At 52.8% G+C, this 25344-nt stretch overlaps 1 protein-coding gene across 1 annotated transcript; it reads left to right on the top strand.

Moving 5' to 3' along the window:
• The first annotated feature begins 10730 nt into the window (after nucleotides 1-10730).
• TBX21 (T-box transcription factor 21) lies at nucleotides 10731-21504 on the top strand. The gene is made up of 6 exons (XM_027094545.1): nucleotides 10731-11412; nucleotides 18271-18425; nucleotides 18810-18931; nucleotides 19527-19685; nucleotides 19840-19901; nucleotides 20138-21504. Exons 1-6 carry the CDS (start codon nucleotides 10922-10924, stop codon nucleotides 20754-20756), a joined length of 1608 nt encoding a protein of 535 aa, XP_026950346.1. The 5' UTR covers nucleotides 10731-10921; the 3' UTR covers nucleotides 20757-21504.
• The last annotated feature ends 3840 nt before the right edge of the window (nucleotides 21505-25344 follow it).

Below are 25344 nucleotides of genomic sequence, written 5' to 3'. Positions count from 1 at the left end.
CACACACACACACACACACACACACACACACACACACACACACACACCCTATGCTCCTGCACTCGCGCACACATGAGCTAGAAGAGCAGGACTGGGGAGCTGGGCTGAATGAGGGGAGGGGAGGGGCAGGAAGGCAGGGTAGCCCCACCCCCATCCCATGCCCCATGCCCACTATCCGCCTCCCGGTAATTGGCCAGGTCTCTGCCCCCTTGACTTTTCCCAGCTTCGAGGAAATACCTCCCTTTAGGGGAAAGCGAGATCGTGAGGGGAAGCAGGGGAAGCACTGACTCGGGCAGAGGCATGAGCCTGATTTTCCAGTCTGAGGCGGGGCGGAGCAAGGTGGCACTGGGGACGCCCGGGCGACGGGGCCTGACTCAGAGCCAGAACCACAGAGCTCGTCCGCTGTATTGTCGTCGGGGAACAAGAAGCCACCAGGTTTATAAGAAACTGCGATTCATCTCTGCCCCCTTCCACCCCTCTGCAGGGGATCACAGTTAGGCTCGAGGAAGAACTTACAGTCCAGGCAAGGAAAGGACTGTGTCTCAGATGATCTTTTTGGAAGTCTTCCCTGGGTTTGTTAAGGAAGGATGGTATGTTTCAGGGAGTTTAAGTCTTGAGAAGAGTCTCGGGCCAGAGGATGGGGCCCTTGATTTCCCCACATAAGCTGTCAGAGAAAGCCCCTTCCTACCTCCCAGACAAGAACAGGAGCTCTTAAGCCCCACTTGCTGTCCCAGAGCTACTGAGGCTGCAGCAGGGGCGTACAGGGGTCCCCAGAATCACAGGCAGTTGGGTTGGCATGGAGAGGGGTGGGGCAGCTGGCCCCGGCTCTGCTGGTTCCCTCTTGGCCACTGGCTCACAGGTCCCAAGGTGAGAAGCAAGATGGGGAGCGAGTGCAGGTTCTGTTAGCAGAAGGGCAGAGCTGAAGGTGTGATGAACCTTGGAGTGCGCAGAGAGAGGGAGGCAACACTGCCTGGCAGGGAGCATGCCCAGTGGCGTCCTCCTCCTATTTCTGAGAGCTGCCGAGCCCCTCCCCACTCACACAGAAACACCAAACCGCTCGGATGTGTGGCAGTGGGCCCAGTTTTCAGGGGTGGGGAGTTCAAAAAAGTGAGGAATGCCTCTGCCCCCACCCCTACACCTGGAAACAGGACTCCTGCACTCCTGGGTTCTTCTGTCTGGACCTGTTTTCCTCCACTGCCGCCATGCCCAGTGCAGCCTGGGCTGTGCGTCTGAGCCAGTCCCTGCCCCTTTTAGTTCCTCAGTCCTGCTTCCCCCGCCACCGCTCCCCCCCCCCCTACCCCGGCGTTTTGCCCCATAAGTGGGATGGGTTTTGCTGAGTAATGGAGCTCAATTCTGCAGGGTCGTCAGACAGAAAAGGACACTAGGAATGACTTCCCAAAGTACAGGGGACACACACCAGGGGTGACCTGGGGAGGCCTTAAGGTCTTGCCTTTCTCCAGGGGGAGGGGAAGGGCTCTGAGCCGGAACTGGGGTGGGTAGGATACTTAGTGAGCAGACAGGGATAGGGGATAAAAATAACTGAGAGCCTGGGGAAATAAAGCCACCCTCTGAGCTTTATTTATTCAGTTTCCTCATCTGTAAAATGAAGAACGGATAGTATCCTCTTTACAGGTAGGGTCATGGGAAGGGCACAGTGCAAGCATAAGGGTTCAGTACAGGGTCACCAGCTTGACAAGGTACTTAACTTCTCTATACCTCAGTTTCCTTCTCTGCAAAACGGGTACAGTGGTCCCCGCCCCACTGACCTGCGGCCTTGTGGAGCCTAATGAAATCAAGGGTATGAATTGCCTGGGAGTGTTCTCTTTTCTCATCCTCTGTGCCCTTAAGCAGCAGCAGGAGCACCAGGAAGAACTCAGGTTTTTCCAACTTCCAAACTCACCGGGAGTCAAGGGATGAGACAAAGTACAAACTGAACTCAGCAATACGTCCAGGGTAGTGGGAGCCTGAGAACCCTGGTACACAGCCCACTCCTGGGACCCTGAGCCTTGGGTGGTGATTCCAGGTCAGTGTGCATATGTGTGTATCTGTGAAATGCGAAGACCCTGGGCCCAGTATCTCAATCCCCAGCCACTGGTCCAGTTGCTAAGAACTTGCCTAACCATAGCCATCCCTCCCCAACCCACAGAACATGTCAGGTTCTGGTGCCAGTGATTGGAAAGAAACAGAGGCAGGCATGAGGTGGGGAGGCTATGGGCAGCCACACCAGCTTCACGACCCCTGTGGCTGGAGATGAGGGTCCAGGGGCTGCCAGCTGCCCGTGGCTCTGGTGGAAAGAGGTTGGCAGGTCGCCTTGTGACACTTCCTGGGTAACTGAGGGGGGTGGGCAGCAGACAACAGGCTCCCAGGGAAATCTCAGACTTGTGTGTCAGAGCGGATCTGTGTCTGGTATGGTAAGTGGGGTTAAACTCAAGGTCAGACCGAACCAATCTATTTCCACGCCTACCTGGCCTTGGGTGCCCTCCGTTGCAGTGGCTGGGACCCAGGTGTCCACTCAGCAGGAGATGGCACTGCTAATGCCTGCTCTGTCCCTCTGCCCAGACGCTGCTTGTCTGCCTGATTTCTGCCTGTGCCTGGGATTCATGAGGAATGGAGCACAGCGTATAGGGCCTGGGCCTCCATTCCACTCCCAAGTTGGGGGTGTTAATCTCTCCATAGGTTTGGGGGATCTCAGAAAAGGAAATGAGATTGAGCTGTAGTATGAAGGGCTGAGGGAAGACAACTTCTTAGCCTTAAGTGGATGAGGTGGGAGGTGGCTCTAAACTGCTTAAACGGAGGGAACACTACCAGGTGTCTCAGAGTTCTGTACAATCCGGATGCGATCACTTAGCCTCCACCTATGAAGTGCCAGGAGACCAACCTGCCCCAGGCTCCTGGGTCTCCTACGTCACTCCGCCTTGTTCTCTGCCTTATGCCATTCCCAGGCCACTGTTACCTTTCATGGAGTTGAGAGGGAGGAAAAGGAGGGAAGGAGGGAAAAGGAAGCCCTGAGTACGATCTGGAGGGCCAAAGTGGACCCCAAGCAGGATGCAGAGCTGGCAAGATGACAAAGAGGACACAGTGGTAGGTGAATTTGTTCAGACGGGCAAGAAATGTAGGATAAGTCGGCCTTCGCAGCAGGGGGACCTGAGGTGGAAGGTAAGAAGGGTTTCCATGGCAGGCAGTAGTCCCGGTGTTTCTGGAACAGGATTTGTATGTATATTGTGGGTGGGGTAGGACTGGACAGAGGAAGAGCTGCATCTTCCTGCCCTTGAGGAGGAGATGGCACAGCAGGAAGGCCAGAAGGGGGACTGCAGGTAGAATTCCAAAGTGCCCCATGAGATAGGGATGAGGGAGACAGAGGGCCAGCTTCTGGGCCTGCAGCCTCGCTGTCCCCACTCCTAGCACAGCTCCCCCACCCCATCTTGGCCCACAGCCCTGGGGAAGCTACATGGCGTTCTCACCACGGACCCCATGCCGGCTGCGGCTTCTTCCCTCTGACCTACTTTTTAATCATCTGATGGGATCCCCACCCCCCCACCAAACCTAAGCCCTGGCCCCCTGGGCCCGTCAGCTTCACCGCGTGTCAAAACTGCCCCTGTCACTTTGCGTTGGTTTCTCAGTCCAGCCGGCCCCTCCCCCAGGGCCTGAGAGCGATGGCTAATTCCCCAGCTGCTGAGCCTACACCCCCAGCCCCAATGGAGGTGCCCCAGGACCGCTGGGAGGAGAATCTGGGGCCTCCTCACCCTCCTGCTGTGTGGCAGGAAGTCCTTCCTGCTATCTAACCCCCATTCTTCCCTCTAAGCCGGCTGGGAGCTGAATCACAGACACAGAGGATGTTGGTACTGGAAGGGACCTTGGGATACCTCTCAAGGGACAGAAGAGGGCAACCAGTCTCCTGCCCTGGGTTTAGGGAAGTCTGCTGCCCCCTTGGCTCTCTCACAGAATTCAAGAAGATGGTCTCTACTGACTGTTTCATTTTACAGAGCGGAAAACTGAGGCACAGTGAGGGAAAGCCCCTAGCCCAAGGTCATGGGGGGCTAGTGGTGGAGCCAGGGTCAGAACCCAGAGCTCCCTTTCTGTATTTCCATTTGCTTCTGGGTCCTCCCCATTTGATGTCTGTTTCAGTTTCTGTGCAACTCTACCCTTGACCCTGACCAGAAGTGTTCTCTGCCATGTCCCTCTCTCCCTTGCCCACTGGCCTGGAAGAGCTTCATCCTGGTTTTCTGGGGCTATCCAGCTTGCTTCAGGCAACGTTTAGGAATGGGATTTGTCCCTTCATCTCCTCCCCCCCACTACCGCCTGTGTCCCCTTTGTCCCTTCCTCTTTGGTCCATCCCTGGTCCACTCCATAAGTTTGCCCCATCTAGTCCCCACCCCACAGTGTTAACCAGATGCACAAGCCAAAGGGCCTCAGGCCAGAGACAGGCCCAGAGCAGACTCACAGATGGGGGCCCAGTCCCAGACAGACAGGCAGACAGACAGACGTGCAGCAGGCACACTGAGACCTAGAGAGAGCTCAAGGCACCGACAGAGACATGGAGACGTTTGCAGACTCAGCCCCAGAGAAAAGCAGATGGACAGACACAGAGAGGTTGACACGGAACCTACACTCGGGACAAGCATGCTAAGATTTTACAGATCCCAGAGATAGAGGTGGGTGTAAGAATACTCACAGCCAGGCAGGCAGAAGCACCGGGGACCCTGAGAGACACAGAATCAGACAAACACAGCAGAGAAACACAGACTCAGAGCCCTAAGAGACCGGCAGAGTCACGGGGCAAACGGATACATACAGCTCACAGGAAGCCAGGCGAGGGCCTTGGAGAGCGAGGGAACCAGGCAGGGGCTGTTTGGCTGCCCTGTGCCCAGAGGCCCCGGGGAATGGCCTTCCATGGTGGCCTGGCCTGGCGGAGCCTGACTGTGCCAGGGGGTTGTGCAGTCTTCAAGAGCACAGGATGGGGAGAAGAGAGGAGCCTGCCTGTGGAGGGGCCAACCCTTGGCCTGCATCCCGCTACTCAGCTCTTCTTTTCCTCCCTGCCCCCTACCCCAGCTCCCTTTACCCAAAGCCCTGGGTATTCCCCCCACCCCCACTCCTGGTAACCGGACCCTGCTTCCTGCCTGAGATTAAGGGCCTGTCTGCTGAGATTCCCCAGGAAGGGGAGGGACACAGTCTCTCCTCGGCCTCCCTGGAGCTCAGGCTTGCCCACCCATAGCCTGGCATACCCCCAAGACTACAGGTTGCTCAAGTACCCAACATCTTAAGGTCCCTTCAGGAGGGGGCAGGGACCCTAGCCCGGGAACACAGTGGGGGTGGGGTACTCTGCGCACGTGTGTGTGTGTTTGTGTGTGTGTGTGTGTGTGTGTGTTGGGGGGGGGGGGGGGGGGGGGTCTAGTGTGAAGAGCTGAGGCTGGGGTGACCGTGGTTAGAGAAAGAGAGAAAAGCTGATCTGAGATAGGATGCCCATGGAGGGAGGACTGAAATGCAGGAGCCAGGCATGGCCTGGAGCCAAAGGGTAAGGCTGCCCAGCCTTGAAGGGTGTAGGGGGTGGGGAAGGGGAACCAGCCTGGGGGTGAGAACCCGGAGCCCTTGACCTTGGGATGAGGCCACACTGACCACCTGGTGCTGGGTGCCGGGGACTTGGAACTCCTCCAGCTGTCATGGGGGGAGGGGCTTCTACAGGTGCTTGTCACTCCCCTTCTGCCCTCTCTGGCTGTTAAGCCGATGGTTCCGGCCTCGCTCTCTGAAGGACAGGCAGTCTGGGCCCAGAACCGGAGGGGGTTCAGGGCGGGTGTGGGTGAGCAGAGCAGATGCCCAAGGAGCTCAGGGAGGCTGCATGTGGGACAAGAGAAGGGGTGTGGCTGCAAGAACTGGATCACAGGGATTTGTCTAGCATCGCTCTGTGGGCCGTGTGTGTGTGTGTGTGCGCGAGCGCACGCGCGCGCATGTGCGTGGGCTCTTGTGCACACGTGGGTGTCATTCGTTGTAGGTGCACAGGCTGCTGTGTTTCAAGTCTGCATCTGAAGGACAAGTGCCCTGTGGGGAGAACTCTGACCCCGAGGTCACCTTGCTAGGAGTTCTTTGAGCGCAGAGGCTGAGCCTAATTTATCTCTGTGATCCCAGAGTCCCCAGGGTCTGGCCTATCCCAGTCCCCAGGAATGGTGTATGGGCGTCAGGAGGGGAAGGCTGTCCTTTCTGAGATGGGGTCGTACAAACAGAGAGGTTCTCTTTGGGCCCAAGGCCCTTAGTGGAGTCTGGAGTCTGGATTTGAAGGACCCTTTGTGGGGAACATGGATGCCAGAGGGAGGAAGGGGAAGCCACAGGCAGCTTGGAGGAGGGGAAGAGGAGGCACTTCAGCATAGCCTGTGCCTCTGCTCTGTTCCTGCCTTGGGGCAGACCCCCTCAGCCTTTACACTACCTTACACCTCACTTGAGACCTGGCTTGTCCTGGCAGAATGTCTGTTAGCACCATTTACTGTCAAGGAAACCAGAGCTGTGAAGATACTTGAACAGGCCACACAGACAGTTGGAATTGGGGTTCCAAGCCTGTTACCCCATTTCCCTCTGACCCAGCCTCCAGTCCCCACAGGTGTCTCCACCTCTCCCTGGCCCATCTCCCTCTTTTCTTCTTTCTTGCATCTCCCTTTTCCTGGCTTGAGATTTTCTCACTGAGCCACACTCTGGGTTTCTGACTTTGTGGTGCCTGTCCCTCTCCATCTCTGAATCATTCAGAAACTCAGCCCAGGCCCCTCGCACTGTGCTCTCTCTTTCCTGTCCTGCTTCATCCCCAACACGCCACCCCCGCTTCACTCATCTACCCTCTCACAGCCTCTCAGGCTGTGCCCAGCAGGGTGAAGGGCAGAAATCCTTGGCCCTGGTGTCTTTATGTGCTGGGTCTCCACAAATAGCCACCCCTCCCCAACTCCTCCACGGGCCGCTCAGTCCTCCCTGCATCTTACAGTATAAGCCCATTCAAGAGCCTTCCAGTACCGTACTGTCTTGATTACTGTAGCTTTGTAGTATAGTCTGAAGTCAGGGAGACTGATTCCTCCAACTCCGTTTTTCTTTCTCAAGATTGAAATAAGTAGCTAATGGGAAGCAGCTGCATAGCATGGGGAGATCAGCTCGTTGCTTTGTGACCACCTAGAGGGGTGGGATAGGGAGGGCGGGAGGGAATGGATATGGGGATATATGTATACATATAGCTGATTCACTTTGTTATACATCAGAAACTAACACAACATTGTAAAGCAATTATACTCCAATAAATATGTTTTAAAAAAAAGAGCCTTCCGGGTCCCAAGAGGGCTCAGCACCCACACATTTTAAGGAGAGGACCCAGGTGACTGTTCGATTCTGGGGTGAGGAATTGACTGATCCTGGAGCTTCAATAAGAAAATCTTCTCAATGCCTGTAGCGGCCGTCCTCAGCCATTACACAGTCTTCCAGGCGCCGAGGAGCACACAGCAAGCAGGGTCAGGGCACAGGCTCCCAGGCTGGGACATAACTTGGAGGTGGAATAGCAAAGTGGGAGGGGGCCTGAGAGTGGGATACATGGACTCTGTGGGGCCCAGAATCACCTGGAGTCCTTCAACGTACAGATTCTGGGGGAACCCGCCATAGGCCTGGGAATCAGAATCTCTAGAGGCCCATCCCAGGAATCCACATTGTAACAGCTTCCTGGCACCATCTGTGACCCACAGGTGTGGCAGGTGCTGTGTGGCATCAGGTGAGCCAAGCTCAATTTGAGTCTTGATAAGAAATGGCTTGAAAAGATACAGGCAGAGGACAACAGGGTGAAGAAAATCGCTGTCCAGGCTGGGGGAGGGCGGCAATTTTCTTTTCTGTTTTCCAAACCTTTTCTGATGTGATCATATGACTTTTCATTTATTACGATTGTTCTCCCTCAAAATGGGAAGGCAAACACTGTTGTGGGAAGAGTGCTGGATCAGGAGTCAAGAGACCGGGCTTGCAGCCCTGGTTCTGCTACGAATGGGATGTGAGAGTTTGGTAAGTCGTTCGTCTTCCCATATTTACCATCCAGCCTGTCCCGTAATATTTGATGTCTGCTGAAGACAGTGTCTCTCCCATCCTGGACACACAGCCTGCGTATCTTTGCTTCTGCCTCACCAGGGCCAGCTTTCTCGATGCTCAGTGGGTCGATCCATGAGGTAGGGGGGAAGGGCAGCGATGGGAAGTGAGGGGATCCCAGGGGGCCTCGTCACAGCCTTCTCCACCTTCCCCACCTCTCCAGCCCTGGGGCCTGGGAAGAGGGTGAGGTGGCAACAGGAGGAGGAGGTCACTGCCAGAGTTCTTCTTCTCACCCAAGCTGGCAGAAGGGCAGGGCTGGCACTGGTGACACCAGGGCCACTCAGCCCCCGCTTTTCACAAGTCCTTTCTTTTTTGGGTGGAAGGAATTGGAGGGAGTGGGTGAGGAATCTGGGGTTGATGAGCCAGGCTGTAAGACCCTCTAACAGCCCATCAAGTTACGAAAGACTGCCCCCAGCCACCCTCTTCCCCCAGGGACAAGTCCCCAGGTCCACCTGATTCCAAGATTCATAATCCCTCCTGCCCCAAAAGCTGGGTAGGAGCTCAGGTCCTTCTGTTCAGAGGTAGGGGGATGGATCCCTTGACGGGAGGATTAACATGGAGAAGAGGAGTGGGGAGATAGAGGGAGGAACAAGGCTCCGCTCGGCCCTCCAGAGCCAAGCACTTAGCGAAAATGTCTCCCAAAAGAGATGTCAGCATTCAACAGTCTCATGTCTCCTGGGGAAATCAGTCATTCAGGGAAGACTTACTAAAATCTTTCACGTTTCCCCAAAAGTAGCCAAGGGTCCCAAGGTTACCCTCTCTTTCAAGCAATGCTGCCCGGTTGCAAGAGCAGGCAGAAACTTCCCCCTTCCGTAAGAATGGGGAATGGCAGGTAAAGGGCCAGGAGGAGGCCAGTCCCCGGTTCTGGTGCTGTTGTGTGCTGGCCTCCGTGCTCAGGGGCTGCACTGATTCTCTCTCCTCCCTCCCTGGGTCATGCCCGCCTCCTGGGGTGCCCAGCTTTGCCTTCACCTGCCAACCTGCCTCTCGGTTCAGCTCTAGGTGGGAGCAGAGAGTCCCCATGGGCCCCTAAGGGTGAAGCCCTGTTGGACTGGGGCAAGGATGCAGAGGTGGGGCCAGCCCCCAGGGGAGAATTGAGGAGGGCTGGGGTGAAAGGGGGGAGAGAAGTTAACTTTTAACATGGTGAAAATGTTAAAGTATTTCTCAAAACACTCTTACAAATGTAAAGATTTATCTATATATTGACATGCAAAAAATTCCACGACACCTTGTTGAGTGAAAAAAATATATTACAAAGCAGCACGTGTGGTGTTTATACAAAATTATATATATATATATATATATATATACACGCACACATATATATATGGTGTGTGTGTGTGCGCATGTGCAAAAGACAGAGGGGGTGTGTGCAAGGAGTGATGTCTGGAAGGGTGTTCACCGAAATCTTAATCCTGTTTGCCTCCGGGGGGTAGAATTTGGCATGATTTATACAGTCCTATTTTTACTTTTTTCTACTGCTGAAATTTTCTACATGAGTATGTTTTATCTTTATACACAGGAAAACTCCCAATGATGATATTTTCAACCTGGGGGAAAAAGGATTGTTTTCATGATAAAAGGAATATAACTACATTAGTCAGCAGAAAAGGAAAATAGAGAAAGAAAAGCTCCCGTAGTCCTATCACCAAGGCGGCCCTTCAGAACATGTGGTGGTTTTCCTTCCTGTCAGCCGGCTCTGAATCTGTTCAAATCTGAATCTGTTCAATCTGGCTTTTCCATCCAGGTATAACAATAGACTGGGAAGTGCTGCCCAGGTGTGCCATCTCATGGAAGGCTTATAGCCCCTCTGAAAAGTACATCAGTTTGTTTTTTCTAGCCTAGGGGACTTGAGGCACTTGAGGCTGACTTTCAGGCAAGGGAAGTGACTTGCCCAGGTCACATATACCTGAGTGAGGGGAAGAGCCAGTGCTGGGACTCTGAGCACTGGCAGCCCAGTGCTACTTCCAGTGCGCATGGCTGCCAGGCCCCGGTGGTGGAGCTTTTGTGGGCCTGGACCAGCCCAGGACCCTGCAAACCCTCAGCTGTTGCGATGCAATTCGTTTGAAGGAACTCTTCTTGCTGCCCACCAGGTCCCAGGTCTGCCCTGGGGCTGAAGCAACAAGATGCATCGGACACAGCCCACTTGGGTCTCTGGCAAAGAGAAAGAATACAAACACTTCACACAAGGCCACTCAGCACGGAGCCTGGGCACAGAGTGAGCATCAATGAACATCCGTCACATGCCCACGGGCGAAGCGGCTCGGAGCCTGCGAGTAAGCCCATCTGGGCCATCACCGAAGGCTTCCCGTAGGAGGGGGCCTTTGAGCTGAGCCTTCAAGAATGGGTGGAATTTCCAGAGGGTCCAGAGAAGAGAAACAGTCTGCATTTCAGGTGGAGGGGTTGACTCTCTCAGAAGGCAAAGTATGCGAACTACAAAGCGCGCGGGGACTCGCTGGTCTACACGGTTGGGGGCCCTGCAGTCCTCACCAACCGCGTAGAATTTGCCGAGTATTAGCCACGAGGGGCGGGGTGAGGCGGGGCGGGGCCGAGGTGTGGGGGTGGGGGTGGGGGTGGGAGGCCCAGAGATCTTCATAAAGCCACAGCAAAGGCGCCGCGAAGCTAGTGACAGCGGCCCGCTGAAGACGGAGCCCGGGAGCTGCCGCGCGCCCGCCAAACGCGGGCGCAGGACCCAGGCGTCCGAACCCGGGCTCCGGTGGGGCCCCCGCCCCCGCCCCACCCCCGCCAGCCTCCGCCCAGCCGACCCCCAGCGCCCGCCCCCGCGCAGAGAACGGCCGGTCCTCGACGGCCGTGGGAAGGTGCCAGCCCGCCCCGGATGGGCATCTTGGAGCCAAGCTGCCGAGACATGCTGACGGGCACCGACCCGATGCCGGCGAGCGACGAGGGCCGGGCGCCAGGCGCCGACTCGCAGAACCGCTACTTCTACCCGGAGCCGGGCGCGCAGGATGCGGCCGACCGTCGCGTGGGCGCCAGCCTGGGGGCGCCCTACGCCGGGGGCGCCCTGGTGCCTGCCCCGCCGGGCCGCTTCCTCGGAGCCTACGCCTACCCGCCCCGACACCAGGCCACCGGCTTCCCCGGGGCGGGCGAGCCCTTCCCGCCGACGCCGGGCGCCGAGGGCTACCAGCCGGGGGATGCCTACACCGCCCCGGACCCGCGCGCCACACTCTACCCGGGCCCGCGCGAGGACTGTGCGCTGCCGGCGGGGCTGGAGGTATCCGGGAAGCTGAGAGTCGCGCTCAACAACCACCTGTTGTGGTCCAAGTTTAATCAGCACCAGACGGAGATGATCATCACCAAGCAGGGGCGGTAAGTGAGGCGCGCGCCGGGAGCGCCGAGCTGTGGGAGCCTCCTCGGTCCCGCCGGCCCGGACAGGGACGCGCTTTTCTTTCTTTTTTTTCTTTTTTTTCTGTCTAGACTTTGCTAGTGTCTCTGTGTCCCTCACAGTTTTGGCTCAGGCTTTGGGAAGAAAGAGGAGTTGAGTTTCGGACAGGAAAGTTCTGGGGGTTGTTTACTCTCAGGACCAACAGGCACAACTCGAAAGGGAGATGGAGGAGAGGGGCGCCGTGAGCCGTCGTCCTGGTTTAGGGGGAGGGTGCCTATGGTTTCACCCAGCATTGGGGTGCGGTCCCTGCCTGGTGGGAGGCGCAGGGGGAGTGTGTGCTGTGGGTCTGACAGAGCAGGGCGCCTCTTAGCCCCCGTGTGCGGGGAAACGGAGCGGAGGGCAGAGTCTTACAGTGGGGTGGACAGCAATCCAGCCCTCATCTCCCGGGCACCTTGTGCCCACCTCTCCCAGCCCCCTTGCTGCTGTTGTGTACAGGTCAACTCTGGGGGAGGGGGTGTGTGTGTGGTAAAACTGGGATTTGGTGACATGGAGAAGTGGTCGCCAAGTTTCCTTTCCGGTAGTACTTTGAGATCATATGCCTGGTGTGCGCATGTGTTGGGAGGGGGGTGGTGGTAAAGTGGGAGGGGGCATAGATTCCTTCCAGACACAGTCCCCTTCCCGAGGGCACAGATGTCCATGGGCCTGAGCAGGTGAAGCTAACCCATGGGTCCCAGCTGGCAGCCAGTCCCACACCCTGTACTCTTCAAGGCTTGTCCCTGAAAGCCTGCCCCACCTTTATCCAGATACTCACCAGTCCATCCTTGGGAACCCATGGTTCCATGGTTCAGGGTCCCCTGAGCTCCGTGCATGCGGGGTAGGGTTTGGGGCCAAGGGTGCTGCTTCCGGAGAGAGTCTCCTACAAGGGGAAAGAAAGAGAAACTTGCAACTTGTGTGGTATTTGTTTAGTAAGCAACACTCTGAGTGGGCCCTGCCTGTGTCTGGTGTGTGAGTGTGCACCCACCCTTCCCGGTGGGGGCCCATATGGGCAGGGGACCAGCGAGGGCCTCTGTGTGGAGGGGCTATGTCATCAGTGGACCTGGGAGGTGTTGAAGAGCAGATACCAAGGGTTGGGCTTGGGGAGGGAGAAGGGAGAGGCCATGCTGGGCCTGAGGGTTGGCATTCAATCTGGGCATTGCTGGATGGATGATTTCTATGGGGTGGCTTGGGATTGAGGGACCTGTCCACCAACCATAACTGGCTTCAAGTTGCTGAACTGTTCCTCTTTCTCGGCGATGAACCCGAGAGAGTTGGCATTTTCTTTCACGGCACGGCCTTCATCTTCTAGGCCTTCTGATAATTGCTCTCTGCTCCTCCAGCCCTAGTCCCTGTCTGGGTGCACCCAGGCTTAGCCTAGGCTTCTAGGCTATCGTGTCTGAATTGGAGGAGACCCAGAAGATCCTGTCCCATCTTCTCCCTGGACAGAGAGGGAAATGGACCCAGAGACAGTAAGAGACTTTTCTGAGGTTACACAGCACATTCATCGCTGGCAGAACTGGCACCAGCATGCAGAAGTTATGTACCTGGGTTTCTTTCTCTGGTGCCCCACGACCAGGAGTAAAAACAGCCACCCACACTGTCCGAAGGCCTTGATGCATTCAGAGTGCTTTCACTTCCATTATTTCACTGTGTGCTAGGTAGGCCAAGCGGCCTCCCCATTTACAGCTGAGGGCACTGAGGCCCAGGGGAGCTGGTGGCTTACACTGGGTTACACGGCAGACCTGAACTCAGGCTCAGGCCTGAACTCTGTTGAGTGGTCAGGAAGCCTTCCCACCCTGGGGCCTGGTGGGGGTCTCCCCACAGCCTTGCAGCCAGGCCCCAGCCCCTCCAGTCTTGAGGGATGAGGTAGATGGAACTTCAGCAGAACCTCAGGGCTCTGGGGGTGAAGGGCTAGCTGGGGGTCTTAGGCGGATGCGTCTTTCTGTACTGGTTGCCTCCTTTACGCCTACAGCCTCCTTCTTTCCTTTATTTTCCTGCTGAATAATCCTCTCTGGACAAGTTTTGTTGTCTCTCTTTTAGATCCACACACTTAATTTCCTTTATTATGAAAAATTCCAATATATACAAAAGTGAAGAGAAACACGTAACGGATCTCCATCTACCCATTATCCAGCTTCCATAGCTGTCAGTACTGGTCCAATCTTGTTTCTGCTTTATCCTCGCTCACTTAACTTGTGGTCTGAAACTATATTAGCGATAGTGTAAGTAATTAGTAAGTAAATCCTAGACACTGTATGACTTTATCCTTAAGTAGTTCTCCATGCACCTCTAAAAATGGCTTTTTAAAAATAAACACAATGCCATTAGCAAACCTGAAAAGAAACTCGTAAATATCGTCAGATTTCCCTGATTGTTTTGTGTGTGCGCACACGCGCATGTTTTACAATCCTCACACTTTCAATCCATCCTAATGGACTGCTTCGGACACTGCGGGCTGTGGGGCCGTTGGAAGTGGGCAGTGGCCCCTCACCACTTCCTCTGAGGCCTCCTCTTGGATCAGGCCTTGGGGGCCCCATGGCGGGGTGGAGAGGACGGAGGACACACCGCCCCCGATTCAGCACCCCTGACTGTGAGCTTGGGCTCCAGTGATCTGGGAAGTCGGCGGCCATTTCCTTCTGCTACGGGCTTCTGAAAAGGAAGACTTGGGCTCAGAGAACAGCTCCCATTCTGTCCTCCTGCTTTGGTGGGCTGGCCTGTCCTTCCATGGTTTCCAGTGACCCACCAGTCACCACCACATCACCCACGGCTTTCTTCCTTTTGAAAAATCCTTCCAGCCCAGGCCCACCCACAGCCCCGTAGCCTTTCGCCTTGGGCTGACTCACTCCCTCCCAGATCCTCCCTCTTCCACCCACCCTAGACCCATTCCTCAGTGTGCACACAGTGATGCCCTCCTCCATGGGCAAGAATGGGTTGGGGAGCAGGGGGTGATTCCAGGGCCCAGAGACTGATCCAGGCAGCTCAGATGGGGCTGGGAGGGGAAACGGAGGACAAGAAGATGGACTGGCCAGCTGGAAGGCTGAGAGTTCAAGTTTGTGTGTTTGTGGAGGTTCATGGCCTGATAGACCCCCTCATGTTGCCCGGCCTCGTGTCGTTTCTGGGAGGCAGTCTGTGTGCTGTGCCCACGTCGGCCGGTGTATGATAGTCGACGGTAGACTTTCTCAGTAGAGGAAGAGAGAGGCGGCTGTCTCGTGTGTGGGTGTGTGGGTGTGCAGTAATTGCCGGCAATCCCCACTTTTCTGGGTGTAATTAGTTGATTATTATAATTAAGATGACTCTGTTGTTAAGCAGCTCAGTTTGTATTTGCGTATGTGTGTGCGAAGTTAGGGCTTGATAAAACAATTTCAGTCCCGTACCATCCTCGATCACCGGCCTCGACCCTTTTGGTTTTCTCTTCTCTACCTTCCAACTCCAAGAACTTTTTAGATGTTTATTTTATTTTTTTTAGCTTTAAGCCTGCTTTAATTTGGGCTGACTGGCTTTATTTCTTCTGGAGCAGGTGAAAATGGCTTTGCTTTCTCTTCTGCCGTTTGCTGGTGGCTGTCTGTCTATTCAGTGGGTCCGAGGTTGGTGGGAAGAGGCGATCCCTTGACGCCTGAGCGCTTTTTGCGTTTGGATCGGTACAAGGCATTGCCAGAATACCCTCCTCAAAGGTGGTACCGATTTACACCCCCACCAATAGTGGCCGAGAGGACCCATTATCCCACAGGTTCATCAGCATTAGATATTGTCAATTTTGAAACATTTTGCCAACATGACTGATGAAAACCGTGTTTTAATTTGTACTTAACGATGGTGAGTTGGAGCACTGTCAGAGGCGTACAGGATGGGGACGGGATATGATGACTTTGTGAATCATTTCAAATCATTTCATGGTCCTTAGAAGCAGCAGAGGAACTTGGGGTCTTGAACCCTGTCCTCTGAGGGCTGAGTGAGTGGTGAGTGGTCTTTCCTAGGGGCTCAGTTTGGCACCAGACCCATCTTCACTCCTGGTTCCTTCCCAGCAAAGTGTCGTGTAAATCAGAGGCTATTTTGGGATCCCAGCTGGTGGTGATTCTAGACTTTTAGGGTGAAGTTGAGACCTCCCTTCTCCTCTCCCTCTTCCCCACAGTCTTCCTGTGTCTCCTGCCTTTCACTCTACCAGCGATGAGCAGGATGGGGTGATGGAGACGGTAGCATGCGCTCTGCCATCAGGAGACCCCATTTCTGCTCTCCCGCCGTGGAGCCGTCGCCAAACCTCTCTGAGCGTCATTTTCTTCAAGTATAAATTGGAAATAACATTTTATATTTCAAAGGACTGGTTCAGTGAACTGGCTGCTGCATAAGTAGGGGCACTTGAATTAATATGTTCCCTTCTCTCTATTACTACATGTTTAGATAGGAACTGGTTACCATATAGGACACATGAATGACCTGACCACTGTTGTAGAATGAGCTGGTGGTAGAAACGGGTTGAAAGTATTCTCCCACCCTAGATTGCTCAGTCTCATCCCTAACCTTTGACTCCTCCAGCTGACTGGCATACCGAGCTCCTGGGACCGAGGGCCTCAGACCGGAACTCTGGACTCTTGCTTGGGGCTCTTCAGCCAGGCCAGAGGGCTTTGATAGTTCTGGGCCTGGGAGAAGGTGGGATGGGGGTGGGATGGGAGAGACGGTGAGCTGAGTTTCACATCCTTCAAACTCCTTAACAGCTCTCAGAGGAAAGATGGACAGGAGTTATTATCTCCATTTACGGGTGAAGAAAGTGAGGTTTGGCTTGGGAATTAACTTATCCAAGGCCATGGGGCCACTAAGTCTCTTTTTCTCAGCCCAGGAGAGTCTGGGGAAGACAGGAATGTGACAGTACCCTCCCGGGAGATCTTTCCAAAGTTATTATTGATGTTGATCTGGGACCCTCTGGGGACTAGAATCCACCCCAAAGTGCTCCTAAGGGGGCTTCCCTGGTGGTGCAGTGGTTGAGAGTCCGCCTGCTGATGCAGGGGACACGGGTTCGTGCCCCGGTCCGGGAAGATCCCACATGCCGCGGAGCGGCTGGGCCCGTGAGCCATGGGCACTGAGCCTGCGCGTCTGGAGCCTGTGCTCTGCAACGGGAGAGGCCACAACAGTGAGAGGCCCGTGTACCGAAAAAAAAAAAAAAAGTGCTCCTAGGCCCCTAGAACTCTCCCTCCCCCAGGTTTCCTCACTCATGAACCAGTGCCTTTCTTTCCAACCTGCAGGGCTTCTTGTAGGGGAAGGGAGAAGTGTGTGGGAATGAAAAGTAATTCTGATGAGGATTTGACTCTGCCAGCTTAGAAACTCTGCTCTTCCTGCTTGGGTTAGAAGAGAAGGACTAAGCCATAGATATGCTGGTTGTAGTGATGGCGGTGATGGGGTGGTGGTGGTTGTAGTGGTGGTGAGGGGGTAGTGATGGTGGAGGTGTTGGTTGTGGTGGTGGTGGTGATGGTGGAGGTGTTGGTTGTAGTGGTGGTGGTGATGGTGGAGGTGTTGATTGTAGTGGTGGTGGTGATGGGCTGGTGGTGGTTGTAGTGGTGGTGGTGGTGGTGGGGATAGTGATGGTGGAGGTGCTGGTTGTAGTGATGGTGGTGATGGGCTGGTGGTGGTTGTAGTGGTGGTGAGCAGGTAGTGATGGTGGAGGTGTTGGTTGTAGTGGTGGTGGTGATAGCCTGGTGGTGGTTGTAGTGGTGGTGGAGGGGGTGGGGGTAGTGATGGTGGTGATGGGGAGAGTGGTGGTTGTGGTGGTTGGGGGGGTAGTGATGGTGGAGGTGTTGGTTGTAGTGATGGCAGTAATGGCCGTGGTGTTGGTTGTAGTAATGGTGATGGTTTTAGTGGTGGTGGTGATGGCGGAGGTGGTGGAGATGATTGTGGTATGGTAGTGCTTCTTCCTCTGAATCTGTTGCTCAGCACAATAGCACAGCATCCCAAATCCAACTTCCTCCACTTTTCCTGGGAACCAGGACTTTGAACATGAGGACTGTGCTCAGTAGAGTCCCTCTTCCAGGTGGATGGGAAGCTCCAGCTAGGACTTCAGTTACTTCTCTGAAGACCCTGGAGCAGGCTGTGCTACAGACATCAGGCCCAGGAGGATGGGGCAGGGAGAGCCTGTGGATGGGTGCTCTGGAGCTAGGTGCATGTTAGCACCGTGAGAGCCATGATGGAGAGGATGGATGACAGACTAAGGCCAGACCAGGGTTCAGGGAACTGAGAGATGAGGACCTACTAGGAACTGCTTGTGTGGGGCTGGCCTGTGGCTTTGCTCCCCCTCTAGGGAGCACGCTAAGGCTTGCAGCTAATGTCTAGCAACTGACCCTCTGAAAGAAAAACATTTTTAAAAGTCCCGATTCATAGTGTTTGCTGATTTCCGTGGTAAATACCCCTATAATGGCTGCTCGTAAGCTGCCCATGTGATATCACTGAATGCGGAGTTGGGAAGACACGTGTGGTAGTGCACGTAACCTGGTATCTCCACCGGACAGGTACAATAGATGTAAACGATCTCAAGAGCAGAGATAATAGTAAACTGGAGTAAAAAGAACTGAGAAGTGATTTTTTTTGAGTATTTATTACCTTGGCTTGTAATGTAATATATTTAATTGTAAATTTATGTGATTTAATTTTTAATCGTGGCTGTTTAACAACTGGCTGGCAGACTTCCTGGACTTCTCCAGCTGGCTCTGGTGAGGGCTGGGAGCCGGCTCCAGCACACCAGCGACGGACAGCCTTTGCGCAGGGCACGGCTGTCCGGGGGCTGGGGGCTGATGGGTATTGATGGGTCTCTCTGTTCTCCCCAGGCGGATGTTCCCATTCCTCTCATTTACTGTGGCTGGGCTGGAGCCCACCAGCCATTACCGGATATTTGTGGACGTGGTCTTGGTGGACCAGCATCACTGGCGGTATCAGAGCGGCAAGTGGGTGCCGTGTGGAAAGGCTGGGGGCAACATGCCAGGTACGCGCCTCCTTGGGAACTGGGGGGCATGCTTTTTGTCTAATACTGGGCGCCCCCTGGTGGATCCAAGAGGAACCCCCAAGCCCCTGGCCCTGACTCCTAGGATTTCATTCTCTGTTCCATCCCTCCCATCCCATCCCACCCCACCCGACTCCACCCAACCCCATCCCCTCCCACTTCTCACTTCCGTTCTGTTTGTCATCTCTTCTACTTTGCTCTAGCCTGTCTTCGGCTCAGTCCTCTGCCCACAGCTCCCCCTGTCCTGCCCCGTCTGTCCTCCCCCTGCATCCTTCTTGCCATTCCCCTCAGAACAGGCAAAGAAGCCCCACGTCACCAGGGGTCTGGTCCCAAGGGCTGCATGCCAAAGGGATTAACTGTCCACAGGGAACCGCCTGTACGTCCACCCAGATTCTCCCAACACTGGAGCCCACTGGATGCGCCAGGAAGTTTCATTCGGGAAACTAAAGCTCACGAACAACAAAGGGGCCTCCAACAATGTGACCCAGGTGGGACTCCTCCCCATGGGGTAGCCCCGCACCCCTCCCTGTCCCCGAGGTCGCAGCGGGTCCTGCAGGCTGCTTCTGTTCTGGAAGAGCGACTGTTCTCCCTCTCTGACTCTGGTTCTTTTCCACCCACCTTGGGAGGAAGCTGAATCTCAGGGCAGACAGGCGTCACATTTGGGCCAACACGGACCAAACCAGCCAGGGGGTTTCTTCACTGAATCCTGGGCTACCATCACTCGTGTACCATATTGGGTATAGAGTTGGTACCGGTGGTCCCAGGATGCAAAGTTTCTTTGAGTTGAGCAATTCTATTGAAAGCGCCCTTATCCCTGAAAAGCCCTGTTTGTGCTAATACCTTGGTCACAGTGGACATCTGGGGATAGGTAAAGGGGCAAGAGAATAGAATTAGCGCCCTGAAGAGGCCAGGGACTGGGGTTGGAAGCCTGGGAGAAGTTATGTGGTGGCAGGGCAGAGGAATGGGCACGAGGACCTCAGGGTCCTTTCTAGCTTGGCCGTGGGGCTGGCCATAGGTGGGGCTGGGAGAGGGTTCCTTTGAACTGCCTCCTCCCACCCTCACGGCCGTCCTACCCTCTCTCAGATGATCGTGCTCCAGTCCCTCCATAAGTACCAGCCCCGGCTGCACATCGTCGAGGTCAGCGATGGAGAGCCAGAGGTGGCCTGCAACGCTCCCAACACACACATCTTTACTTTCCAAGAAACCCAGTTCATCGCCGTGACCGCCTACCAGAACGCCGAGGTGAGGGCTCCCTGGGCGAGGGTGGGCTGAGCCTGTGGCGGGGCGGGGGGACGACGAGGGGGAGAGTGGAGCCCCCAGTCTTCCTGGGAGCGATTTTGGAAGTTCCCCGGCCTCAGACTCAGGACTCAGGTGACTCTGTTTCACTTCTCTCTAGATTACTCAGCTGAAAATTGATAATAATCCTTTTGCCAAAGGATTCCGGGAGAACTTTGAGTCGTAAGTGCCACTGGGTTCATCTCATGTTTGCGGAGGCCTCCTCTTGTCCCTCTGAGACCAGATGAGTGCTCAGCACGTCCCCTCTCTGCCTCTGCGGTGGGGAAGTGTGGGCTGGGTACTGGAGGGTGGCAGGCAAGTCAGGAAAGAGGGTCTGGGGAGGGACGTGAGACAGGCAGGCTCCTAAGTGACCAGTTCCGTTCGTGACCCCTGTCTTTTGCTTCCTGTTTTTTTTTTAGCATGTATGCATCTGTTGACACCAGTGTCCTCTCCCCACCTGGACCCAACTGTCAGTTGCTTGGGGGAGACCACTACTCTCCTCTGCTCCCCAACCAGTATCCCGTTCCCAGCTGTTTCTACCCCAACCTTCCCAGCCAGGCCAAGGATGTGGTTCCCCAGCCTTACTGGCTGGGGGCCCCTCGGGACCACAGCTACGAGGCCGAGTTTCGAGCTGTCAGCATGAAGCCTTCATTCCTGCCCTCTGCCTCTGGGTCCGCTATGTCCTACTACCGAAGCCAGGAGGTCCTGGCGCCTGGAGCTGGCTGGCCTGTGACCCCCCAGTACCCTCCCAAGATGGGCCCAACCAGCTGGTTCCGCTCCACGCGAACTCTGCCCATGGAACCTGGCCCTGGAGCCTCAGAGGGGCGGGGGCCGGAAGACCAGGGCTCCCCGTCCTTGTGGACTGAGATCACGCCCATCCGGCCAGAGTCCAGCGACTCGGGACTGGGTGAAGGAGACTGTAAGAGGAGGCGTGTGTCCCCCTATCCTTCTAGTGGCGATAGCTCCTCCCCTGCGGGGGCCCCTTCTCCTTTTGATAAGGAAACCGAAGGCCAGTTTTATAACTATTTTCCCAATTGAGCAGTTGACATGGTGAAAGGAGCAGAAAGAGTGTCATCAGGTTGGTGACACCAACTAACGTAGCCCACAGACCCAGGACTGAGCCGTCCCCAGCTCCCTCTGTCCCATCTCCTTCTGTAGCTGGTTGAGGAAGAGGGGTCCAAGAAGGATTCTGGGGTTCACTTGCTGCCTCCTGGCCCACAATGAAACCTGCGAGGAGTGTTCTCTGCCCCTTCCTCTGTCCCAACTACACTCATTAACCTGGTGCTGCTTCTGGTTGTGGGTTCCCAGCTGGAGAACAGAAAACAGACAATGGAAGGTCTGGGACACAAAGGAGCTTCCTCCCTTCTGCGGGGTGTAGGGGTGGGAGTGGGGGGTCAGGATTAGGTGGGACAGCCAGACTGGAAACTCAGATCTCTTCCTCTGCAGAGTAACTTTCAACATTTGTGTGTGTGTGTTAATCCCTGATCTGGAAATAAAGACACATGAATTTTATAACAGCCAGCCAGCCACAGTCAGGGGAGAGGACCCAATGACTCTGGGCAGCTGGCTTGGGCCGCACCCTCTTAGAGGCAGTGGGGATCCCAAGGAAGGGGCTGGAAAGGGGGGGATTATGCACAATTCAAGAAGCAAGGTCTTGGGGGGGGGGTGAGGGTGCATTTTTCTTTTTTATTTTTTGGGAACGGGGGAGGCTATTTATTGTACAGAGAGTGGTGTCCGGATATATTGCTTTTGTCTTCATCACTTTCTGAAAATAAACACGAAACTGTCAAGTGTGTCCTGCTTTAGTGCCTGGGTGGGGAACATGGGCGGGGACTCTACCGGGAACTGCAAGTGCACCAAAGCTGTTCTCTCCGCTCTAGAACAGAACTTGAAGTTCCGAAGACCATGTACCTCCTAGAAACCAGAGGTGACTTCATTCAGGGGATAAACTGAGTTAGAGCAATGCTGCGTGTCCTGCCTTTGGTGCTCAGGTTAATGGCTGATGCCACTTCTTAAGGTGTCTTGGGATACCCTGACCTGTAGAGCAGGGTGTGAGGGCAAGACCAGAGGATGGGGACTGGATCGGGGCGGGTGGGTCTGAGGAGAAGAATGACACTTGATTTCTCTTTGCATTTCTAGCAGCTTTGGATCCTCCATCTTCATCTTAGGGTTGTTCAAGGATTAAAGGAGTAAATGTAAATAGGACTACATGAAATTGCTGTTTTTGTAGGTCAAAGACAGCCAAATATTGGCAATTTCATATATTTTACCCTAGTACGTGTAAAGGGTTTAGAACAGTGCCAGATAAACAGTAAGCACTCAGAGTGTAAACTATCATCATTGTCATTATTATTCTCTAGCTGTTTCTCTCTCTCCTTATACACATACTGAATTGCATTTGTAAAATGATACACGCTGCTTTTAAAGAACTGAAGCAATGCAGAAAACTATAAAGACAACAATAAATTATCCTAAATCTTACCACCCATCAATAATTATCATTAACATTAGATGGATTGGAGAGACAGAAATATTTTTATAATATTGGAATCATACTGAAAATTCTTTTTCTTAATAAAACCTATTGAATTTTCATTAACAGAAGTCAATAATAATAATAACCCACCAAACCATCAAAACCCCCAAGAATCTCAAGTGAATGAGGACAATTGCCGAAGTCAAATCTTCCTTCATGATAAGAGATATTTCCTGAAAGAGCACTCTAAGGTTAAAAAAGGAGCTTATGAGAAACATTAAGAGGTTGGAGTTACTATGTTTGCCTCACCCCAGTCCACAGTATACCCCATTCTAATGTGGGAACATCATTATAGGCTGTATAGGTGTTCTTCCAATTCTTTTTAGAGCCTGGAAAACTTCACTAATGTCTCACAGTTCACATTCCCTCTTTTACTGATCTCTGCCCAGAGGTAATTTTCATCACCATCTAGTCAGAAGAAGGAAAAGATAAGGAGACATACATATTTGGTTCCATCCTCTGGATTTGGAAGCTCATCTTCTTAAAATGACAAGAGGAGTTCAGCCATATTTCACTCTGTGAACGTAGATTAATCCTCCCCATGCCCCACCCCTTGGCTGTCACTCCTTGGAGTTAATGATATTAAACTGAGCCTATTTCCTTTCTTGGGAACTGTTGTGAGTAATTACAATACTCTTCTTTAAAAAAAATTTTTTTAAATTAATTTATTTTATTTATTTATTTTTGGCTGTGTTGGGTCTTTGTTGCTGCACGCGGGCTTTCTCTAGTTGCGGTGAGCGGGGGCTACTCTTTGTTGGGGTGCGCAGGCTTCTCATTGTCATGGCTTCTCTTGTTGTGGAGCACGGGCTCTAGGCACTCGGGCTTCAGTAGCTGTGGCACACGGGCTCAGTAGTTGTGGCTCGCGGGCTCTAGAGTGCAGGCTCAGTAGCTGTGGTGCACAGGCTTAGTTGCTCCACGGCATGTGGGGTCTTCCTGGACCAGGGCTCGAACCCGTGTCCCCTGCATCGGCAGGTGGACCCTCAACCACTGCGCCATCAGGGAAGCCCAGGTATTAAGTTTTTTTCTCTATAAAAGGTATCTTTTAAAAATATATATTTCCTAATTGTTACTAGTATATAGAATTACAATTAATTTTGTATGCTAATCATAAGATCCAGGCACCTTGCTAAATTCTCTTATTATTTTTCAGTGGTTTGCTATAAATTCATTACTTTCTCTATGGCCAATCAGGTTATTTCAAATAACAAGAGTTTTATTTCCTCCTTTTGAATCGTTATGCTTCTAATTTCCTCTTTTTTATTTTTTAAATTTTTATTGGAATATAGTTGATTTACAATGTTGTGTTAGTTTCAGGTGTACAGCAAAGTGAATCAGTTACACATATACATATATCCACTCTTTTTTTAGATTCTTTTCCCATATAGGCCATTACAGAGTATTGAGTAGAGTTCCCTGTGCTATGCAGTAGGTTCTTATTAGTTATCGATTTTATATATAGTAATATGTATATGTCAGTCCCAATCTCCCAATTTATCCCTCTCCTACCCTTATCCCCTGTAACCAAAAGTTTGTTTTCTACATCTGTGACTCTACTTGTTTTGTAAATAAGTTCATTTGTACCCTTTTTTAAGATTCCATCTAATTTCTTCTTTCTTCTTCTTATCGTATTGTACGGGCCAGAACTTCAAGTGCTAGTTTCTTGCCCTTGGAGGGATGATTTTCCCCCATTTATTCCACTTTCCCCCTTATGCTGGTTTGGTATTTCTGTAACCTATTTCTCTTATTTTAGTGGTATCTCTATACAGTTTATATGCACATTTGACCTAACAACGTTGTAATGTTGAATGATATTTTGCCCTCCATTCCGGTCAGTAGAACAATTTTAGATCACTTTAGCTCTGCTCTAACCCCTCCTGACTCACTATTGCTTTCCCCCAACTTACTGATTTTGAACATTTCAGCTCTGGTTTTTTTGTTTTTTGTTTTTTAATCCCACAGATTAGACTCCTGTATTATTTTACTGAGACAGAACTTGTTTGGGCTTACTTTTTTTTTTTTTTTCTTTTTGCGGTACACGGGCCTCTCACTGTTGTGGCCTCTCCCGTTGCGGAGCACAGGCTCCGGACGTGCAGGCTCAGCGGCCATGGCTCACGGGCCCAGCCGCTCCGCGGCATGTGGGATCTTCCCAGACCGGGGCATGAACCCGTGTCCCCTGCATCGGCAGGCGGACTCTCAACCACTGCGCCACCAGGGAAGCCCTGGGCTTACTTTTATGTTACTATTCGTTTTGTTCACTTTTCCTTTCTGCATTTCTACTTTTTTCTGGGATCATTTTCCTATTTCTTTTTTAAATTTTGTATTTTATTTTATTTTATTATTTGGCTGCATCGGGTCTTAGTTGCAGCATGTGGAATCTTTTGCAGCACGCTGGCTTCTCTCTAGCTGCAGTGCACGGGCTCTAGAGCGAGCGGGCTTAGTTGCCCTGTGGCATGTGGGATCTTAGTTCCCCGATCAGGGATCAAGCCCGCGTCCTTGCATTGGAAGGCGGATTCTTAACCACTGGACCACCAGGGAAGTCCTCATTTTCCTACTTCTTGAACTAAATCCTTTATATGTTCTTTTAGAGAGGATCTCTTTGTAAACTCCACATGTGTTATTTCTTATAAATATTATTGTTTTTTCCCTCATTAATGAATAACATTTGCTGAGAAGACAATTCTAAATGCTTAGTAATTTTTTTCTTATCATTTTATAGAAGTTATTCCACTGTCTTCTGGCTTCTGTTGTTGCTTGTGAAATCTGCTGCTACCCTAATTGCCATTCTTTTGTAGGTCATCTGTCTTTTTCTTTCTGCTTTTCAGATCTTCTATTTATATTTGATGTCCAACAGACTCACTATGATGTGACAAGGTATGAATTGATTTTTCTTGCTCATTTTGGGATATTCTGTGCTTCCTGGATCTGTGTATTCATGGTTTTCATCAGTTCTGAAAATTCTCAGTCAATTATCTTTTAATTTTTTAATTGAAGTATAGTTATTTATAATATTATATTAATTACTTTTTTAAAATATTGCTTCTTTCCATTCTCTTTAATTTCACCCTTTGGGACTCCAATCAGATGGATGTA

This window comes from Aethalodelphis obliquidens, unplaced genomic scaffold, assembly GCF_003676395.1.
Source record: "Aethalodelphis obliquidens isolate GAN/ISIS:26980383/991018 unplaced genomic scaffold, ASM367639v1 scaffold89, whole genome shotgun sequence".
In the NCBI taxonomy this organism is placed as follows: domain Eukaryota; kingdom Metazoa; phylum Chordata; class Mammalia; order Artiodactyla; family Delphinidae; genus Aethalodelphis; species Aethalodelphis obliquidens.
This window is presented reverse-complemented; position numbering and strand designations above follow the sequence as displayed.

Coding starts and splice junctions, on each gene's coding strand:
- TBX21 (XM_027094545.1), top strand. CDS start 10,922: ATGGGCATCTTGGAGCCAAGCTGCCGAGACATGCTGACGGGCACCGAC. Junction 11,413..18,270: donor ATCATCACCAAGCAGGGGCG/GTAAGTGAGGCG, acceptor TGTTCTCCCCAG/GCGGATGTTCCCATTCCTCT. Junction 19,902..20,137: donor TTCCGGGAGAACTTTGAGTC/GTAAGTGCCACT, acceptor TTTTTTTTTTAG/CATGTATGCATCTGTTGACA.